Raw genomic sequence first — 23,295 nt, 5'->3', positions numbered from 1 at the left:
TGTGTCTCTTTTTCTTAACATCCATGCTTTGGTTCAGCAGCCCACAGTACAGTAGGAGCCAGTGCTAGGCAGACTATTGCAGACTGCCACGGAGCTTGTACAACGGAGTAAAACCTCCTTTTGGTCTTACACTATGAACTTGTTCATTCATTCATTTGTATTTTTCAACAAAGAGTGAGTAGCTCTGGTGTTATATCTGACTCTTGTGATTATGAGTGGTTTTTACTTTTAGTTTGTGCTATTTTTCAGATTTCCAACAGTGGAAATGTATAAAATATGAGAAAGAATAAATGCTATAAAAATTAAGACGTCTTACTGTCTCTAGCAGTGAAAACTTACTGTCAGTTATTAAAGGATTGTGCTTTAATGATAGAGAGAGGGGAAAAGAGATCGTCAAGCTGTATTTTCCTATATTGTTAAGCAGGGATACTGAAAACTTGGCTCAGGCACTGAGCCAAGGAAAGTGTTGGTAGAGAAGAAAAGAAAAATGCAAATCACTGGAAATTAGGTTTATTTGAAGCTGCCTAGGTGGGAAGTTCTGCCTTACCGCCAAAAGATGAAAGCTTTGTTGCTTTTGGCACTTCCTTGAAGGTATTGCTCTGAAGGACTTTCTGCCCAGACTTTGGAACCACAACAGGGACCTGGTGGCTACTCTCTAGGTGATTTGATCCACTGTGGGGAGTTGAGACGGGAGCTCTGTGTCGGGGGGCACCCTAGCAGTGATGTGTTCCAAGCTGGAACTCAGAATACAATTTCTCACGATTAGTTCTACAGTCCTTTTCAAGTAGCACTGGTGTTAAATAAATGATGATCTAAATTGAATTCTGTAGGTCTACTTTGCATGTGTTACTTTTAACATTGTTACAATGGAAAAATGCATTAGGACTTTCAAAACACCATATATATATATTTTTTTTTAATTTGGGGGATCATTTGTATGAGCAAATGACAAGGGGTAATAAGTCTCCTTCATTCAGGGGTCACTAGCATCCCAGGAACTAGAAATGTGGTATCAGCAGCTACATTTAAGGACATATTAGACTTAAAATTAGATTTGGAGTTCATTTAAACTAGCCCTTGTCTAAGCATTTAAAGCCACAGACGATAAACCCCTCCCCATACCTCTCGAAAAGCATCTTGGAAGAAGCAAGTTGCCTAGGAATTCTAATTATCTGCTTAAGTTGTTTGCCACTATTTTGCTTTGAGTAGAATTCTCATATGTATTTCTGTCAGTGAGTAGGCAGCTTTCTTCTTTGGCCAATTAAAACTCAGGTCTTGGAAAGATTTCATTGTCATTGTTTAATTTTTGTTCAGTCTTTTACTCTATTTGCCTGCCAAAATTATGCTGAGGGTCTGTAAACTTTTTGAATTCTCCGGAGTGGATGAACCTCAGGTATGAATAAAAGAAAAGGTGGCCCTTCCAAAGATGTCCGTGCTCTCATCTTTGGAACCTGGGAATATGTTATGTTAATGGCAAAAGGAACTTGGCAGTTTACAGACTTTAAAATGGGAGATTATTTAGGTGGGCCCAGTCTAATCACATAAGCCCTTAAAAGCAGAAAAACTTCTCTGGTTGCAAGCAGAAGAGACTGTCAAATCCAAATACTGAGGGCTGGTTGATATCAGGGACATACCTGACATGAGCGTATGAGGAGTCAGAGAAAAATTACAGCCTAAGCTTCTGGGATGAAGCTGCAGATGGTTTACATACGGCACCAAAGGCTTTGGCCTCCAGTGGGCAGTGAGATGGTGAAATGCTAGGCCTGCTAAATTTGTATTTATCCCAATGCATGGAATTGATTCAAATGCTGTGGACACAGTGAGACATGGAATAGGAACAGGCAGATGCAGAACCAGATGCTGATCTGAAGAAACCAAAACAGAAACTGGTTGTTAAACCTGGCTAAATTTTCACCAAGTTATTGATGAGCAAGAGTTGTTAAATTCAGAACTTTATTGAAACCCTCTATTAATAGTGAGCTAAGTACGGTAATTTAATTGTAGTTGCCTGTATACATTGCCTATTAATCAGAACACAGTTCCTTCCATATTGTAGTTTATATTCCTCAGTGAATCTTTTCAAAATTGTCTTTGTAAAGTCGGGAGTGAAGTACTTTGTCAGGTTCCATTAAAACCAAATATTTGATCTAAGAAGAATACATTGATGATCGAATAAAGATTGCTGTGCCTAAGGGGGCCAACTAGGCAAACAGCCCCTCTTCCCCTCAGATTAATGTCTGAACAAAGCCTGTTTCAGTCTACGTGAACCATATGTTACATTTCCAGTTCCTTTCAAAACACATGTTGGTACCGTTTAAGCAAAACATTCATTACTTTAAAAAATACCCCCTGATTCTAATTTTAAAAGCATGTGAGTAAATGCATTGCTCATTAGTGGGAGAAAAACACTGCATTGAGCTCCAAGTGGGGAAAAGTGCAACAGCCTTGAGAGCTCTTTCATGTGGCCACCATTTGTATCTTAATCCTGGGAGAAGCAGACCTTTCTCCAATTAGCGTTGCCCTGAGTAGAAAGCTTACTGTGTCCCATAGCCTGGTGCTTTTGTTACACAGACAGATGACTACCGAAGTCCAGACTTTAACCATTGTTTTCCTTTCATTTGAGTCTTAACTTATGTCCTAGACTCTGGAGGTGACTACCGAGTGCAATCACCTCCGGATTACCGTGCCTTCTCAAAATCTGGTTGTCACATGAGTCATTAGAATGATTGCAGTTGAAATCAACAATTGTAGAGAGTAAATCAAGTGCATAACTTCTACTTCTTATACTTGTGGAATCAGTTAAAGCATGAGGGTCCAATTTTGTTTTTGACCCGAAATAGCTTAAAAGCACATTAAATTGTGAATTTGCTATGAGCCATCAGAAAAGACTTGGTGGTATTTTGTGATAAAAATTTTGTGAAGTCAGACATAGAGCTTGATCAAATATATTCATGGAGGAAGATGTGCAGTCACTTAAGAGAAATTAACTTGACAATAGTTTAAAGAATTTTAAGAGTGAAGTAAATATTTATGGGAAAAGCATTATCTTCCTTCCAAAATTATATAATTTGGGGATCTCATTCAATCATTCAATTATTCATTCATTCATTTATTGTATGTCTACTATATGCCAGGAGTCTTCTTGGCATTGGGAATATAGAAGTAAACATAATGAAGTCCTTACTTTCTGGTAGGGAGAGACAGACAACATAGACATTTAAAAAATACAGACTATGTCAGGTGATGGTAAATGCAACAAAGGAAAAAAAATCAGGGTAAGGGAGTTGGAGAAGTGAAAGGCACTGCTATTTTCTGTCGGGTGGTCAGGGAAGGTCCCTCCAATAAGGTGACATTTAAGCAGAAACTTTGGAAGAAGTGAGGGAGGAGGTTATGTGGAGATCTGAGGGAAGCCTGTTCTGGTGTGGCTGGGTCAGAGTGAGAGAGTGAAAGTGGTGGGAGCTAAGGTCAGAGGAGCAGTGGAGAGGTTGGTGGCAGGGGAGATAACGTAGGGCCCTGTGGGCCATTATGAGGACTTCAGCTTTCACTCAGAATGAAAAGGGAAGCCACTGGAGAATCTGGAGGAGAAAGGGATGATTTGCATTTCAACACAATCACCCAGGCTGTTCTGTTGAACACAGATTATAGGGGGCAAACAGTGGAAGCTAGGTGACCAGTTAGGAGACATTGTAGCAGCTGTGTGTGAGATGCTGAGATGCGGTCAGATTCTGAATATGTCCCAAAGGAACAGCCAACAGAATTTGCTATTGGATTGGCTGTACTGTATGAGAGAGAAAAGAGGGTGAATTTTTGAGCAAATGGAAGAATGAAGGTGCCTTCTACTGAGAAGGGGAAGACGTAGGAGGAACAGATTTGGAAGAAGTGGGGGAATTAAGGGTTGGTTTTGGACATGTCAAATAGACACTACAGTGGAAATATTAAGTAGGCAATTGGTATGTGAAACTGAGGTTCTGGGGAGAGATCTGGACTGGAGATATAAATTTGGGAATCATCAGGGTATCATTGTTGCTTAAAACCATAGGACCAGATAAAATCACATACTAAGAGAATGTAGGAAGAGCAGAGGAGGGGCCTGAAGATTGTGCTTGGGGCCTTCCAAGTTTAGAGGTTGGGGAGATGAGGTGGAGCCATCAATGAATGGTGAGGAGGATGTCCACTGAGATAGGATCAGAGAGAGAGGCATCTGGCAAACCAAATGAAGATAGTATTTCAAGAAGGGAGTGAGGGATCAACCCTGGATTGCTTCTGATGGGTGGAAAAAACTGAGGCCTGGCCATTGGCTTTGGCAACATGGGAGGTATTGCTGACTTTGGTAAAAGTGGAAAAAACCAATAAAAATGTTCATAAAAGTAGGAAAAAATACTGGTGGAATGAAGGAATAAAATCCTGGTTGAAACAGGGTCACGAAGACATGGGAGGAGGGGAAATAGAGAAAGTGAATATAGGGAATTGGTTTGAAGAGATTTGCTGTAAGAGGAGCAGACAAATAGGACAATAGCTGATGCTCATGTGGAACTAAGGGAGGCATTTTGCTGCTGTTGTTTAAATGTGAGAACCGCTACAACATGTTTAGATGCTTATAGAAATGATCCAACAGAGAGGTGGTGAGGGAGAGAAAGGGAACACTGCCGGAGTGACGTCCTGAGTAGGTGAGGGGGATGGGCACTCCTGGAGGAATCCGCCTTGAAACATGGTGTGTTCAGCTCACCCACTGTAATAGGAGCAAAGGCTAATTAAAAGGATACAGACCCAAACACACATTACACTTGGTGGTGGAAGCATGTGGAACTTCTGATGGCTTCTGTTTTGTTGGCTTGTCCTCTTGCTGCTTTTTCCTTTTTGCACAGTTGTTTTTCTACTGTCTGTCGATGTCTTACCATGACCAGGGTTTGGGAGGGCTCAAACAGGCCTGTTTTTGTGAGCTGGGTGCCCAGATAAGGGCTCTGGTAAACAGTTGCATAAAAAAAGTTAGAATAAAATGAATCATTAGGCTAGGTAGAAGCGATTTACCTAGCTGATGGTTGGCACATAAACTAGTTGTGAAACTATTCCTTGCTTCAGCAGAATTAGGGTGAACGTTTATTGGTATAGAATTATTAGACATTTAAGCTCTCAGTTGCATTTTTTACCACATTATATAACAAACTGGATATTATGGGATGCTGGAAAAGGGTAACAATAAATGAAAACATTACCTTTCATATAAAGATAAAGGAAAAACTGGCAAGACGTATCATGATTAGTGAAAACAGCCATATTTGAAAAGATTTCTATATTTAAAATGAGAACAGTTTTCAGGCATTAAACTGTGTGTACTCATAAAATTTCTATCAGAAGTTTAAAACATATATATATGTTTCACTTTGTGATCCCCCCTTCTTGAAATCTACTTGGAGTAGAGTAAAATATACAATGTTTTATTCACAAAGCAATTATCTTCAACTGCATATAATAAGTGCCAGACCCTGTGCTAAACATTTGAGATAAAATTGTCAACCTCTCTGGCAATTACCCCACTCTAGTAAATGAGCAATTCCCCATAACTTTGCTGACTTGCTGAAACATTCAAGTACCTTCCTTCCTCAAGAAGGATGGAGAGAGTATGGGGGTGTCTGATAAGCTTCCATTTCTCCCATCCTGATCCCCACAGGCCAGCTTACTTTTAGGTTGCTTATGGGTTTGCTCCCCTCAGCTTATCTGCATAGCATTTTTGCTGCTTTTTGAGAACCGATATGCTGCAAATCACTGTGCTAGTTTTGCTGTTCCCCATGGCTGAAATTGTCTCTCACTAGGTGGGACACTCTTTTTTTTTTTTTTTTTTTTCCTTTCTCAGGTGATTCAGCTCTTTTGTCTGCTGCTGTCACCAGGTAGGGAGGTACCCCCTCCTTCATCTCTACCCCTTTGTCTCATCATGTTCTTGTCTCCTGCTAATGCCAGTTAGGCAGACCCATCATTTTCCTCTTCCCAAGGAGATAAAGATTTTAAAAAACACAATGAGTCATCTAGTTATTCTCTCACATTAGGGAGCTTCCATTTTACCTTTTTTTTTTTTTTTACCAAATCTTCCAACTTCCATCAGTCAATTAACTTTCAGATAGAATCAACAAAACCTCTTTTCTAGGCTCTTGCTATTTATGCTATTTGGACTATTATGAGTGCATTAAAGAGACTGGCTATAAAAACATGCTGTTCAAATGAAAGACTGCTTATTAAATAATATCAGACAAAAGATATCTAAAATAACTAAAATATAATATCTAAAAAAATACTACAGTATAAACCCCAATCCTAAAAATAACAAAAATACTGAAAGGAAATGTACAAAGTTATTAATTATAATCCACAAAATAGTCTTATAGTTTTGATTTTATTCTCTATATGTGCTTCACATTGGGAACAGCAATAATGAATATTTTTCCTGTGGACCACGTCTCTAATTTTATAATGGAATTATATTTTTTAACAGTCAACTTGTTTAGAACTAGTCTACCCTTTTAAGGCAGAGATGGTAGCTGTGTTTTGTTTGGCCTATAGTTTAAAAGAATTTCAAATTATTTTGGTAGTATTCATTTTGGGGTTTTCTTAAAAAAATCAGATAATATTGGCATCACTGGATTCATTTTTCCCTATGGCATCTCTCAGCTGGATTGGCTCTTTAAGGGAAAGAGGAATCCCTGGGTGCACTCCAGTTCACCTCAGTATCCCCTCTTCTCCTGTCTCTTATCATCTTGCTCACTCTGTTGTTTCCATATCCCATGTGCTTTATACATGGGTGTTATTTGCCTGCCTCATCGTAATCTGAATTTGTCCACTTGCATAATTTTTAAAAACTTTCAAAAAATCCACCAATTATTCTATGGTTCCCTTCACTGTACTAGGTAAATAAGAAGATCTATTTTTTTTAGAAGTCACAATTTAGGTGCCATAAAATAATACAAAATTTGTCTATTTTCCTTCTCTCTATGCCAAAAAAAAAAAAAAAAAGAAAGTAGACACAAATTCTGTCTGCTCTGGTTTTCTATGGCAACAGGCAACTGACATGTCAGAAGTGATTTAAATAGGGTCACAAACTGTGTGCATAGGCTCGTTCTTCTCTCAAGGCAACTACACATATTCATAAAATTTTAGTCTTCTGTCTGCTGACTCATGTCTAACTGCCTACTAGTAAATCACTCTTGATGTTTCTGATACTGGTCTGTTTCATCTTCATGTGCCACATATAATTTCTGGCACAATAGTAATGACTTTTAAGAGTAGGAAGCACAGGTGGGGACTTTAGCAGGTAATTTGTCACCAAATATACACATATATTATATGTATATGAATAATGTATACATAAGGTATATTATATTATATATAATATATGCATATATATACACTACTAATAATTACTTTTTTTTGAGGTCAAGATGGACTTTCAGATTGCACCGTACTGAGTGTCAGGATTATTATTTTACTCCTGGGATTACATGACATAGTGGTTTTTCTCTATGCTATTAGGTAAGTACATTGTACTTCTGGTATTAGATTTTAAAAAGAGGAAAATAAAATTGTGGTAGTAACATATCACAAAGATATCAACTTGACTGAGTCATTAACAGTTGTAAAGTATCTTAATGAAATAATTTAAATGTCTGTTAATCCCCAAATAAAATAATCAATCCCCAAAGAAAATAGCAGTGAGAATTTTCATATCTGGATATTTTGCTGATATTGTCTCTTTTTTTTTTTTAATAATTTTTTTCATAATGAAAAGTTTTCTGTTTGTTTGCTTTTTTTGTTTTACATAGTAAAATGTATTAAGCTCTTGCTTTTTTCCTTCTGAATTTTGAATTTGGGGATTAATGTACCTTTCCAGGTTATGAAGGGATTTGAACCTTTTTCCCTAGTACTTGTGCTGTTTCACTATTTTACATTTAAATCTCTGATTCGTTGGGAATTTATCCTTGTGTGCTGCATGAGGGACAGATCCAATTTTACTTTTTTTCTATATGGCTATCCAGTTACTCTAATACCACTTATTTAAATCTACATTTTTTGTACTGATTTTAGATGCCAACTTTATAATACACTACATTTTTATATGCAATTAGGTCTATTTCTGTATTCTCTATACTATTGGTTTAGCTATTCGTGTGCCAATGCCACACTATTTTTTTTTTATTACAGAGGTTTTTAAATAGGTTTTAATATTTGGTAGGACTTATACCACCTACATTACTCTAAAAACTCCATTTTCAGCGTTTTCCTCACTATGTTTGCTTGTTTGTTCTTCCAAGAAATTTTATAACCAACTTTTCTAGTTAAAAAAAAAAAAAGGAAAAGAAAAAAAAAGGAAAGAAAAACAAAACAAATACCTGCTGGTATCTTTATTATTCTATAAGTTTGGTGTGCAATATTTTCATTGCAGTTCCTTTCTGAATATTTTCTAATTTCACTAATGATGTATTTGTTGACCCAAGGGCCACTTAAAGTGTGATTTAATTTAATTATGTGAGATTTTTCAAAAATTTAGTTTAAAAAAATTAACTTCTAACTTTATTGCACAGTGATTAGAAATATATTCAATGTGAAATCTTTAAAATTTATTAAGGCCAACTTTAGGTCTCATTTTGTGAAATGGTCACTCCTAGTGAAATGGTTCTCTGTCCTGGATGGACCTTGGAATCACTTGAGGAGTGATTTTCAGACACACTAAGGCCTAGAACCCACCCCAGACCAATGAAATCAGTATCACTGGGGGTAGAACACAAACATCTGTATTTTTAAAGAGATCCTGGGAGATTTTACAGTGTACCTTGATACAGTATATTGTGAATTTTTGTAATGTTCTAAGTAAACTTGAAATAACTGTTTATTCTTCAGTTACTGGATATAAGGGTTCTCTAAATTTCTTTCAGATTTAAATTGTCAGTTGTGTTGTTCAAATATAATATATCCTTAATGAATTTTTAAATGTTAAGTCTATGAGAAAACAAAAAAAAACATTTTGAAATCACCCATCTAGGAGCATGGAATCATCAGTTTCATTTTGTAATTGATAGAATTGCTCCGTGTTCTCTCTGTTTCTCGTCTATCATCTTATAATATTAAAATCATATAAGTTTAGTGTATGGAGGTTAAATACTCTTTTAATTAAATTAGTGTTCTTCAAATATATTTTAACATGCATGTTTAATTAAGAAGTTCTAAAATTGATCAGATTCTTAATTCTTTTTTATGCCAATCACCCTACTGTAGAGGGAATAGTTTAGTTCCATCTCACTTTTTACCCTCAATTTAGACATTATTATAATTATTTCATGGTGTTAATGTTTATTTCTATTTATCCACATGCTTTCCATTTTCTCCACTCATTTCTTCTTGAATCTCTGTGCTGGATTGTCTATTTGCAATCAGTGGCATTTCTGTTCCTTTTTACACTTTCCCATGTTATTGCAGTGGCTGAAAGCCTGGGAACCTTATTTTTAAGAATCCCTTGCCAGGAGGGTCCTGATTTAAATTCCACCAATGAGACACATTTGTAGGTGATTTGAAAGTTAAAAGGAAGGCACAATTCAGTTGTCATCTGGCAGAAGACCAGAGCATACTTCCTTAGAAGCAGCAGATCTTCTGAACTTTCTTCAGACTCTATATTCTACTGCCAGTCTCCAGCTTTGAAATTAAGGGGCAGCTGTGGCTTTGGCAGCTAGTTTCTGTACTTTTCTAATTTCTGTGTTGCAGTCTCCACCCTTGAACTTTGCTCTCCTACCGCTTACAAAAGTTTTTAAACTACAGAATTCCTTGTATTTAATTACTTCTCATTGAAATATTTAGAATAAATTCTTTTTTCCTGACTGATCCCTGACTACCCCAATTTGAGTCTTTCCTCCTCAGATAATTTTTATTTTCCTGAAGTATACATTAAAAAACTTCTAAGCTCCCTTCAGTTTTGCTTGACTGAAAATATCTACACTTTACCCTCTTATTTGAACAATAATTTCACCAGGTATAGAATTCCAGGTTGACTATTACTTTTAGAATCTTGATAATGCCATTCTACTGTTTACTGGTTTCCATTGTTACTGTTGAGAAGTCAGATGTTAGTTTACTTCTCCTATCTTATGTGGTCTGTATTTACTTTCTGCCTAATTAAAAAATCTTTCTTTTGTGTTTTATACTTTTAAGTTTTATTAGAATATATTTAGGGCTAATTCATTTTATTTATGCTGATTTGGATTTATTTGGCTTACTGAATTTGAGGACTACTACCTTTTATCAATTGTATTATCTCTTTGAATATTGATTCTCCACCATTCTATTTATTATCTTTCTCTGGAATTCTGATTATATGCATTTTGTACCTTTTCACACTTTCCTCCACACTTCTTAATTTTAATTTCTCATATTTTCCATCTTTTTTCTTTATGGTGGAAGTTGGGGTGATTTCTTCAGATTTGTCATCCATTTTGCTAACTCTTCAACTCTGTCTAATCTGCTGTCTAGCTCACTGACTTTCTAATTTTAGAGATTATATTTTTCATTTCTAGATGTTCTTCTCAGTTAACTTGCAGAAATACCTTGCCAATTCTGACAATTTCTGGTTTGTTGTTTCTTAACTTATTTTCAATCTTCTCTTTTATTTCTTTTAATATACATCACATACTTATACAGAATACTGTTTTTGATAATTTCATCATCTGTAGGTTTTCAAGAGTCTGATTCTGCAGTTTTTTGTTTCTGTTGTCTTGTTCACAGCGATTTATTTCCTCACGTGTTTAGTAATTTTTGACTGTGAGTTCATGTTAATTGAAACTTTATCAATAGGGATATTTTGAGACGTGGTTTTAAAGCTTGTTTTCTTCCAGATTGTGCTGGTTTTTGGCAGATGTCTGGGCTCTCAAATTTAATTGTTTTAAATTTTTTTAGCCTCATTTTTTTTCAGAATATAGATAGTATAAGAATTCTGGTTCTAGGTCTGTTTGAATATTGGCTTATGGCTAAGAATTTTTTTTCTTCCCCTTCTTTTTCTCCCCTTCCTTTCTTCTCTGCCCCTTCCCTCCTCTGTCCTCTCCTCCTTCATTCCACACCCCCAATTTTAAATTTCTTCCATTTTTCCCACTCAAATCCAGGACAAAGGCAAGTATTACTCAAGCTGTTTCCCTCTGAGAAATAGTTTACCCTCCAGTGGGTTACCCTGTGGAATCCTAGTTTTATGAAAGAGTTTCCAACCTGTTTTTTGCATCCAGTTTAATCCCAGGTTTTGTTTCACTAATGACACATTTCAACTCAGATCTAGGCTCTAGAGTTTGGAAAAATCCTCAGGGCAAACACCAGTTCTTGAAACTTTCTATCAGTAGAATTTATTTTTCACTAGCTCAGGCATGCATTCAAATGCAGGTTTTATATTTTACCTAGTAGTTTAAATTACATTCTCCCCAAAGAGTTTTCTACAAATGTTTAGTCTGCCATACTGCTAGAAATATAAGTTAGCAATCACTATTAAAATGAGATGCCAATCTGTTGTTAAAAGTGTTTGCAATGCCTAATTATAAAAGTATTGCTTACCATAGAGGAAAATTCTAATTTAGGGCTAAAAATAATAGTGCATCATTTTTTATTATGCATCCCACAGAATTAGCACATGTGTAGCTGATTTTATTTTTTTACATGCTTATAAATTATTATAGTATAAATTGTATTTTATTTTTATAAACTTGGTAGCTGACATTCCTTTTCTATTTCAACTATAAAGTCACATATGGATTTTTAAGCATCTTTACGGCAGTGATTCTTGCTTTTTCTAGCTAGAAGACAATACACGTCAGTGTTTATGAGTGCTGATAAGATTCTGAATCCTATTCTGCTCTCATTGTTTCTGCTGTGATATGACTGCCTATTTTAAAACCACCCAAATAGAGACTGATTTCTATTATGAACAAAGAAGACTATTCATAGAAATAACCTTCCTTCTTGGCGTTATGGGTAGCAACAGTGATGAAAAGCCATATACTATACTGTAAAAGTCAGTCTTGCAGTGCACCCCAGTCACGGGCATTGAACTTTTCACTCGCTTGTTCATCATTTAACCACTTAACCTATCAGGAGTTCAACTCTGTCTCCTTTTCAGGCATAGCTATTTGACATTTCCAGACAAAACACATCTTTTGCTTGCTATTCATTAGTGTCCATCAAAATGCACTTTTTTATATTAAAAAATAAGAATGTGCTGAGATGGAATGCCAGAAACATGCTGTTTTTCTCGGTAATGGACAAATGGCATCAATGGGACTTTCCAGGGGTGAACCCCATGTCTTTCAGAAGCTAAATGATTCATCTGACAAGATAATGAATTGGTTGCTTTTTTCTGGAAGATTTGCAAAGAATATTTTTCCCCTGGATAACAACTTAGAAAACATTCTGAAAGGATATAAAAAAGAATAAATAAATATATAAATAAATAAGCTAGTTTAACACAAATGGATTCCAGTCAGAAATGTGGATATGTAATACTTGGATATCTTGAAAAGAAATCTCCTCCTGGGCTGACATGTATTTGAGATAAGTATTATTACTGTGGCCAGAAAATTAGTTTTAGGTTCTATTTAGAATCTTATTGAGAGTTGGATGAAAAAACATCACAGAATCACAGAAGTGATTTTGTTTTAATGAAATTCACATCTTTATAATAATAATGTCAACTTTACTTACCCCTTCTTTTTTATGTTTATATAAAGAGCTAAATAGACATAATATGTGAATTTGGCTTAGGCATATATCCATACTCTTGTATCCTTACAAAACAATATTTGAGACAAGGGAATATTTTAAACAGGATGCCCAACTTTGTAAATAGTTAACTTTAGAATTTCTGTTCTGTGGCATGATGAAGAAGAAGGTCATTATTATGTATGCCCAAGGGTACTGAGGCTCTATGTTAAAGAGTTTTGGGTAAGGCTGGGTTGGGTGATGTCTTACTTGTTCAGACTGCTATAACAAATACAATGGACTGGTGGCATATAAACAACAGAAATTCATTTCTCATCGTTCTGGAAGTTGGAAGTCTGAGATCACTGTGCCAGCATAGTTGGGTTCTGGTGAGAGCTGTCTTCTGTTTTACAGGATTCTTGCTGTATTCTCACATGGTGGAAAGAGGACAAGAGAGTTCTCTAAGTTCTCTTTATAAGGGCACGAATTCCATGCATGATGGGGTCCACCTCCTAAAGATCCCATCTTCTGATAATGCCACATTGGGGGTTAGGGCTTCAAAACGTGAATTTTGAGGGAACACAAACATTCAGTCCATTGCAGGTGAGATGAGAGGACTGTGAAATGGTAAGAAAAGACTGCATTTTAGCATCAGAAAAACTTTCAGTTCCTTTATGTGAGTAATGGAGATGGTGTGGTAGTTGATTTTATGTGTCAACTTGACTGGGCCACAGGGTCCCCAGGTATTTGGTCAAAAGCTATTCTGGGCTCATGCAGCTCAATATCAGAAAAACAAACAACCCAATCCAAAAATGGGCAGAAGACCTAAATAGACATTTCTCCAAAGAAGACACACAGATTGCCAACAAACACATGAAAAGATGCTCAACATCACTAATCATTAGAGAAATGCAAATCAAAACTACAATGAGGTATCACTTCACACCAGTCAGAATGGCCATCATCAAAAAATCTACAAACAGTAAATGCTGGAGAGGGTGTGGAGAAAAGGGAATCCTCTTGCACTATTGGTGGGAATGTAAATTGATACTGCCACTATGTAGAACAGTATGGAGGTTCCTTAAAAAACTAAAAATAGAACTACCATATGACCCAGCAATCCCACTACTGGGCATATACCCTGAGAAAACCATAATTCAAAGAGATACATGTACCACAATATTCACTGCAGCACTATTTATAGTAGCCAGGACATGGAAGCAACCTAAATGTCCATTGACAGATGAATGGATAAAAAAGATATGGCACATATATACAATGGAATATTACTCAGCCATAAAAAGGAAAGAAATTGATTTATTTGTAATGAGGTGGGTGGACCTAGTGTCTGTCATACAGAGTGAAGTAAGTCAGAAAGAGAAAAACAAATACCGTATGCTAAAGCACATATATGGAATCTAAAAAAACGGTACTGATGAACCTAGTGACAGGGCAGGGATAAAGACGCAGAGGTAGAGAATGGACTTGAGGACACAGGGGAGGAAGGGGAAGGTGGGATGAAGTGAGAGAGTAGCATTGACATATGTACACTACCAATGTAAAATGGATGGTAGTGGGAAGCTGCTGCATAGCACAGGGAGATCAGCTCAGTGCTTTGAGACCACCTAGAGGAATGGGATGGGGAGGATGGGAGGGAGGCTTAAGAGGGAGGGGGATTTGGGTATATGTATACTTATAGCTGATTCACTTTGTGGTACAACAGAAACTAACACAACATTGTAAAGCATATACTGCAATAAAGATATTTTAAAAAAAGTTAAATGCTTTTACATGACTCAATAATTGTTTTTTTAATGCCCTCTAGAAAATTGTTATGTTTATAAGCAGAAACTCATTTAACTGAAAATTACATCATGGCTGATCTTTCCTTGTGCACTTTGCAATAATCTTTGTGCCAAAGCAATAAATACAACAGAGATACGTTAAAAAAAAAAAAGCCAACTATTCTAGGTGGGTCTGTGAGGGTGCTTTTGGATGACATTAACATTTGAATCTGTACACTAAGTAATGCCGATTGCCCTCTCTAATGTAAGTGGTCGTCATCCAATCAGTTGAAAGCCTGCCTGAATAGAACAAAAAGGCTGACCCTCCCATGAGTGAGAGGGATTCCTCCTGCCTGACTGGGCAGGGGCATGAGCTCTTCCTGCCTTCAAACTTGAACTGAAACATTGCCTCTTCTTGGGTCTTCAGCTTGCAGCTTTCACACTGGAATTATACCATCAGTCCTCCTGATTCTGAGACTTGCAGCCTCAGACTGGAACTATATCATTGGCTCTCTTGGGTCTCTAGCTCGCTGACTGGAGATCTTAGGAACTTCCCAGCCTCCACAATCATGTGAGCCAATTCCTTATAATAAATCTCTTTATATATATAATCTTGTTGTTAAAAAAATATATCCTGTTGTGATATCTATATCTATATCTATATCTATATCTATACCTATATCCTGTTGGTTCTCCTGGTATCTACCTCTGCCTATCTTCTGCTGAGTGTGACAGAAACTAAAGGCATAATCAATAATATCACACTGCACTTCACACACAGAGACTGCAAAATCCACAACATGCATTCTCCCCAATACTATTGATCATCCTAAACACATAATTCCTATTCAAGCCATGGCTTAGGTCAGAGGATAATGTAAATGCACTTAGAATAAAAGACCTACCTTTAAATTTTATTTAGTAATAATTAACTTTTTTTGTTACTTCAGAAAGTTGAAGTGAGAATCAGTCGCTCACACAGCATCTGTATTTAGTACCTGCAATCAATCAAATCCTTAATGTTTTTCAAGGAGAAAGAGCTTTTTAAAACCTGGCCTTGCCCAAGTTTAAAATTGTTGATTTTTAATAACTGCAAATACCAAAATCATCTTTACTCATTGAGAGTATTGTGAAATAACACTTTTAATAGAAAGTTATTTTATCATTGATATTTTCTAGTTATGTATAAAAACTCTGCTCTCTAGGATTCAAGCTGTGGTATCATTGATACCCATGAAATCAAAACAGGAGGGCTTTGGTAAGTCCTCCATGGTATTGGAAATTAAGATTCCCAGTAATATTAGTCAAAAGTGACACTGGAACTTCCAGTGACCCTTTTAAGTTGCTCCTTCAATGCAGCTGGTTCTCCCTCAATCTTGAGGAGAAGTGTGGCCAGCCATAAAGCCAGAGCTTTAAACTAACTTGCGTCTACTCAGTTTGTCAATAATTCTCAAGCGACTTTGCTACCTATATTGCAAAATGAATAATCAAACATTCCAGAGAATAATCAATTCATGAGTACAAGAGTCTGAAATAGGACAGGTATGACTGGAACAGAGAGATGGGAAAACAGGGAAGGAACTGTGTGTTGGGGAAGACAAAGTAAAAACAGGTGGGAAGCATACAAGGCTGTGTCAAGGAGTTTTGTGTTTTTGAGATATGACCCATTTTCTGTGTAATTGAAATGTTTGCATTTTCGTATTTCAGAAGAGTGAAAGTACTATACTGGGTTAAGAAGAATACACCCCTAAAAGTGTTAGTTATGTCTTCCACTTCAGTCCTTTGAAAACCTATGTATCACCCTGGTTGTTACAAAAAATTAAATATACTAAAATAAATGCTAGAAAGAGAGATCAGTTCAGAAGGTTAAGATGTTGATTGAAAGTGAGTGTATTGGTGGGAGCGAGGAAAAAGTTCCACTCAGGGATCTGAGTCTTTTGCAGTCTGATCTTGGCAGAGCTGACCTATGATTATAGGCAAACTAATTAACCTTTTTGTGCCTTGGCTGCTTATCTGTGGAGTAAAGATAACAATGACTCACTAACAGGACTGTAAATCATCTGTAAGCACCAACAGTTATAGAAATAATATAATTACTTACCCCAGTTGTGAGAGTCTAATCTTTACTTCGGAGTTTAAGTACCTTCCCTCTGCCTAAATAATATGTCAGGCTTAATTTTTGTCAAACTTTTTTTTTTTTGTATGTGCGGTAGAGTGAGCTTGTGTTTATTTTCATATAGTCAAATATATACCTATTGAAAATGCACTCTTTCTGATGCCTATTGTTCAACCTAATACACCGGGTCCTAGTACACCGGGTCATGGTGACACCTATTGGCAGCACACAGTTTAATACAGTAGAGCTGCTGAGAGAGAAGTGGGAATGGGGGGTAAGGGGGAGGAATAGGTACTTTTAACTGCTTTATAAATGACAACTCTTCTTGCCTATTAAATAAGAAGAGTACACTTATTGCAATTATATTAACTATAGTCAAGCAATTCAAATTGGATCAGCAGGCACATAAACATGCCAAGAAGTGGCCAAATGAAGGAGCTTCTTGTTGGGTTTTATTGTGAATTCACTGATTCACACTGACATTGCCATCTCCTTTGTGATATTTCCAGTAATTTTTTAGGAAGTATTTATATAACTGTATTCCTTCAGTAGCAAAAAGATTATCTGTTTCTGTAATTATTCTTGGTTATCATACCACACTTTCTTTAGCAGATGAAAGGAAATAATAATCAGTCTTCTGGAACAATAAGATGTTTACAGAATTGGAATAGCCATTTCTTTGTGAATTCAGAGAAGAATCATACATTCTCTTCAAGTCCTTTTTAAAAAATTCATGCCTAGTAAATATGTAAGCTGTTTTCAAGCTGATACTAATGACTCAGACATGTGACTACAATGTTTTTGTTGGTGTGCTATGGCCTATGGCCAAATGGCTGCCTAGAGATCCTGGTTAGTGGCCATAGCAGGCTGGTAAGGAACAATGAACTGGACAGAAACAACCTTTTAGTTCCGGCCCAGATCCCTTGTGTTATGTGACTACTGTAGTTCTCCTGACCTTTGCTCAGCTAAAGTGGGCGATAGGTGTTTGAATTTTTAAGTGCAGTATTATGTGTTTTATTGAGTTCTCACCTGACCAGGCTTTCTTTCCCAGTCCCCTTTTCCTTCTGCTCTGGCTTTGTTCCAGTTGATTCTGCTGGATTTTGAGAGTCAGGGTTTGTGGTCTTGTCTTCGAGTGTATTTTTCTCGCAGATTTTATCTATGGAAAAGAAACAAAATATAGATAGAAAAGAAACAACATATAGATAGAAGAATATATGCCACTTTAAAAAAAATTAATTAATTAATTTATTTTTGGGTGAATTGGGTCTTCGTTGCTGTGAGCGGGCTTTCTCTAGTTGCGCAAGCGAGGTCTACTCTTCGTTGCTCTGCGCGGGCTTCTCACTGCGGTGGCTTCTCTTGTTACAGAGCACGGGCTCTAGGTATGCGGGCTTCAGTAGTTGTGGCTAGCTGCTACATGCTGGGGTTCACTGCTCCGCGGCATGTGGGATCTTGGTGGACCAGGGATCGAACCCCTGTCCCCTGCATTGGCAGGTGGATTCCCAACCACGGTGTCACCAGGGAAGTCCCTATATGCCACTCTTAATACTGCTATGTTGGACAACATAAGTTGCAGAGATGCTGCTTGTTTTTCCAGAATAGTTTTCTCAGGAACACCTCCCCTAGGATTCCTCTAAACAAAGTAAGAACTTATGCAGGAGGAGTTAACCTGCAGACACCTTCACACTGATGAAAAAATATGCTTAAATTTGGTGTATTGTGCAACAAAAGTTTCACATGGTATATTTCTTTTTGACATTAGCAAGGCTGAGATTAATAAGGAGCCATCATTCATAAGGCATTTTTGGTTCTGCTAAAGTATAATTTATGGCTGAAATTGATGCATCATAAAATTCAGAAAAGTAAAATAGGGAGAAATGATGTCATTGATATTATTTTCAAATTTTGCATTCTAATTTCGTTTTTTGATAAAAATCTTTGTTCTTCCTTTGATCATCTTCAGCTGTGACATCTTTTCTGAAGAAGCAATGCAAACTAATATGTACTAGCTTCATTTTCAGTACAAGGATTGAATTTTTTCCTTCAAACCTACAAATACAATTTCCAATTAATATAGTTTAAATTGTAATTTACCCAGAGAATAATCAATTCACTGCTAAATATTTGGATTTTAGAGAAGATTTTAATGAAAAGAAATTATTTAATCTAAAAGAAAATATAGAGGGAGCAAAGAAATACAATGAACACAATTTAATCCATTATCCACAGTTTCTAATTTATTTTTAATTGGATGTACTGTGCTTAGAAGTTGAAATGAAGGCCCAAATCATAATTCTTATTTTATTGTAGTACATTATAATTTTTAAAACTTAAGCCAACAACAGTATCAAAAGTCTGGGCTTACAAAACTGATAAATCAGGGGATGATCACTTACTTTACAAAAGTTTTCACCATACAAGTCCTTTAATATGAAAATTTCTATGATCCATCTAAAAGTTTTCAATATACTGAACTTTTCAGGAACATGTTTCAAGAATAAAGTGAATCATAAAGTCAAGTCATTACTTACCATTTAAAAAAAATTTATGAATAAGAAAGAATAAACCCCTGAATTTCCCAAATGTTTTCTTCATTTTACATCTCTTATCTACCTTTATTTGGAATTATACTAATTTTGGCTGGAAGATAGGAAACACACACTTTCCATATGTCATTTTTTACGAGAGGATTTTGATAGAAATGAGAGAATTTTCCCTGTGTATTTGGATCAAGCTATATTTTTCCATTTTTTTATCCACCCCCCCAATCACTTTTCAGATTTTTGACATTGTTCCATGTATTGCTGCCTAAGAAAGTGATAGCCAAATCTTTTTCCTATATCTACAAATATTGGGGCCAATAACTGTACGATATTTTAAAGCAGAGTTCTTAACCTCTGGCCATGGATGTCCTGTACAATCATGGATTGGAACACTTGAGACTGTATGCTATATATGCATTTTTTTCCATGGAGAAGATCTAGGGTTAACATGAGCTCCTCAAAGGAGTCTGACCAAAAAAAAGGCTATGAGCCATTTTGCGCACATATACATTTCTAGGGACACCTGTCCCCAAAAGAATATTAGGATTGAAATAGAGCATGAAAAAATGAGTAAAATAATTCAGAAAAAAACCTCCTGAATATAAAACAGGCAGAATGTGTAAAACAGAGTATTCCTTAAGAGGCTTTTAGTGACTGTTTCTTATAGAGGCACATGAGTATAAGCTGCATCGTCCTCTTCCATCGCTCATTCAAGCCACAGCGTATGTATTACATTTGCTGTGTTACTTTTCTGCTAGTACCAATTACATGACCAATTGTTTTGCAATAGTTCTTTTCTTCCATTCTAATAAGTAATCTTTGTTTATTCTCATAACATTTGGATTAAACTAACTTTAAGTAGATCTTCACACCTTACCAGGTCTCCTCTAGACATTACCAAGCCCTTCTAAAATGATGCTCTATTATGACAAATCTAGGCTATTTTAGAAATTAATTATAGCCTAATTTGCTTTGTGGATAAGCATTTTATTATAAAATAAATCTTCTATCATAGCTTTTTAAAAAATCACAATGCCTCATTTTTTTTTTAAAGAAATAATTTTTTCTCAATAATACCTGCCATACAATATTAGCTGAAGGTTCTGAGAATGGGCGTTTGAAGACCCTGCACATTTTAAGGCATCTGAATTAACTTCGGTGAGATTATTAGCATGGCAAAGGGCAGCTGCCAGTGGGTAACACAGGAGAAAAGGCTCACATAACCAAACTGCAGGAATAACTCCAAGTACTCATCGAAGGTGCCCAAGTAAGTTCCCATTTCCTTTTCCAGAACGACCTGTTCATATAATGTAGCATCGATGACTGCCTTTAAAGCCTGCACCTTCCTCTTCACCTGCACATGGTGCTTCTTTTGGAACCAGTAAGAAAGAAGAGATTCTACAATTGGTTAAGGACCTAGGAGGTAATCAGGAGAGTAGTTAAGCTCTGACGCAAAAGCTTCATATCCCTCAGGACAAAGGCAATGTAGAAGAGTGAGGCAAAGCAATTTAAAAAGTTGAACACTAGTAGGCAGATTCCAATCTGTGATTCTCCCATGAAGTTAAAACTCCCATGAAGATGAGAAACCAGTTATTTCCATTCTTGGATTCAAGGCAGAACAACTTGAAAAAATATCCATGAGAACTTAAAACAAAAGGATCTCCATCAACTATAGTCAGTATGGGTGTCTTTTTATCCATGCAGCATGTTATTTGTTTGTGGGAACAGATGGTCAGATTGTTTGCATCATCCTCATCATGAAACAGAAATCTAAAATACATGGCAAATCTTGCTTTGGCATCTGGGTAAAGTTTTGTGAACTGCACATGGTACTTCCCAGCTTCACACATGGACAGCAGGATTCCCTTTTTTGTTGCTGCCCAAATGAATAGAACAAGTCTTTCTGCCAACTGTGCTCTTTGCACATTGTGTAGCAATTGCCAGATCACATCAGTGCACTTGGTCAAATTCTGCCCTGGAATGTGTGCCCGTGGCAGATCAAAGTGTTCTGATATGGTTGCTTTTATTTAATGTGCAAGAGTGAGTACTGAGTTTGCTCTCCACACACCTGGCTGATTCTGTCTCCAGCCTGGCAGCATCTCACTCTGGGCCTCTGTAATACACTTTCAGACTGTTTGACCCCATGGTACTGCACATGGTGGAGGCCTGCACAGGTGTGAAACACATGCTTTCCTCTTTAAGAGAGGAAATAATTGATACAGAAAGCTATTAACCTTCCATATTTTATCAGTGGCACTAAATAATTGCTGGAAAAGGAGGGATTCAAGGAAAGAAATTAATTTGGGAATAAGGTTGTTAATTAGGCATTGGTTCAATTGGCCCTTTTTTGGATGAATGTAAAAAGAAGACCTAAAAATGCTTTCATTGGTTGGAATACTTTGTGCAGGTGATGGTATCACTTAGTTAAATTTCTAATTCTTAAAACACCAAATACATTGTGGGCTCTGTCTCAAAAACAAATCTCCTTTTATTAGACAACAACAATACCTGAGTGCTAGATGTTAGATGAATTAATAAAGACTAAGTCTGAGTACTTTGATTAGATACATAAATGATACTATTATTTTCATCTTAATGAATGAACATTTGGAGTTATAAAAATGAATAACACAGTTTTAAGAAGTGTATGATTAATGATTATTTTCTGGCACCCAAGATTGTATTTTTGACTCAGCTTGTGATTAATTTTGTAGTTGCTAGAATATATGTGTTCTTAGAATAATTTTAATTACAGCACCTTGATCACACTTGATATTTTATTACATCTTTGTAGATTGTCAAATGACATGGAGGAAGTTGACAAATACTGTAGCAGTGCATACACAATGGAATCTGATGGAGTGCCTTAAATGACATAGCATAGAAAAATGGAGTACTTTATATTAAGAAGTGCTCATGCAATCTATAAAAATCTAGAAGGAATCAGAGTAGGTGAGAGTTCTGGAAACCATCCTATTAGAAGAATGGTTGAGGAACTTATGTTCTTTAGCTAAGGTATTGAAGACTAACTAGCGACCTAGCAGTTATTTCCAATTCTTTGAAGGGCTGTTACGTAGACAGGAAAATAAAATTATTTCATGTATTCCAGAAGGCAGAAGAGGGATCCATCAATGGGATTTACAAAACAGAAAAACAAACAAAACCCCAAACATTCTAACAACTCAACTTGTCTAACAGTGAAACATACATTTTTGTGAGGCTGCGAAAACCCCATTGCTGGAGGTGTACAGGCAGAAGCCTGTGCCAAGAGAGCTAGGATGGGGTCCTTGAACCTAGTCAGAGGTTAGAGTTCCTCCAGGCAGCCTTAACATGCTAAAAAGTCCTGAAGGAATTTTTACATTTAGGCAGATTTTGCTTTAAGGTACATCATCACAAGTAAAGAAATGAATAACTGCAAAGCAAAAAGAATACAGATCCATATAAGGTAGCTTTGGTACTGTGTCAGGATCAAGGAATCCTGTCCTCTCTAAATGGCATGCTTGGTTTCAGAGACCTTTTTGTTGGGATTAATTCATCTAGAAGATGCATTTTATGTACAGGTATTAAGGAATGTGGTGAGTTACTGGTGCTGGGTACCGAAGAGAGAGCTCTAATCCTAACATCACTAATTCTCTGGTTGACTCTGGATAAGTCGCTTTTCTATAACAGTTTCCTCATCCATAAAATGAGGAATACTTTTGTCATGGGGATTTCTGTGAGAATTAGATAAAGACTCCGTTCAAGAAAAATGCAATATAAATACAAAGTGTTCCACCAGCCAGACTAGGGTAAATTAAAATGATCTTTTTTTCAAAAAATATACATTAACTCCTTCAGCTCTACACAGCATTGATGTATGTGGGGCATACAAGAACTTCTATTTACTTAAAAGAGTTCCAGGGATCAAGAAAGCAGAATGCGATTTCCTGCAAATCAGATATATTCTTTAGCAGAAAGAAGCCTAAAAACACAGAGTCTGATGTAATTGAATTATGCAAATATATTTAAATCATGCAAACTGCAAAAGCAATGGCATTTTATCCAAAAAAAAAAAAAAAAAAGAAAAAAGCGAAAACACCCACATTGGTTAGAGTCTCAAGTTTCTAGTTTAAAAAAATAAGTGGACACTGAGGTATTTTATCATAGTCTC

At 36.3% G+C, this 23,295-nt stretch overlaps 1 protein-coding gene across 1 annotated transcript in view; it reads right to left on the bottom strand.

The window, feature by feature from the left end:
* Positions 1 to 23,295, bottom strand: part of CNGB3 (cyclic nucleotide gated channel subunit beta 3) — a 159,844-nt gene that overhangs the window by 124,686 nt on the left and 11,863 nt on the right. The window contains 1 exon segment of the mRNA XM_036830505.1: positions 17,635 to 17,761. Within this exon segment, the coding sequence (XP_036686400.1) occupies positions 17,635 to 17,761 (127 nt within the window).

Source organism: Balaenoptera musculus, chromosome 17 (genome assembly GCF_009873245.2).
Source record: "Balaenoptera musculus isolate JJ_BM4_2016_0621 chromosome 17, mBalMus1.pri.v3, whole genome shotgun sequence".
NCBI lineage: Eukaryota > Metazoa > Chordata > Mammalia > Artiodactyla > Balaenopteridae > Balaenoptera > Balaenoptera musculus.
This window is presented reverse-complemented; position numbering and strand designations above follow the sequence as displayed.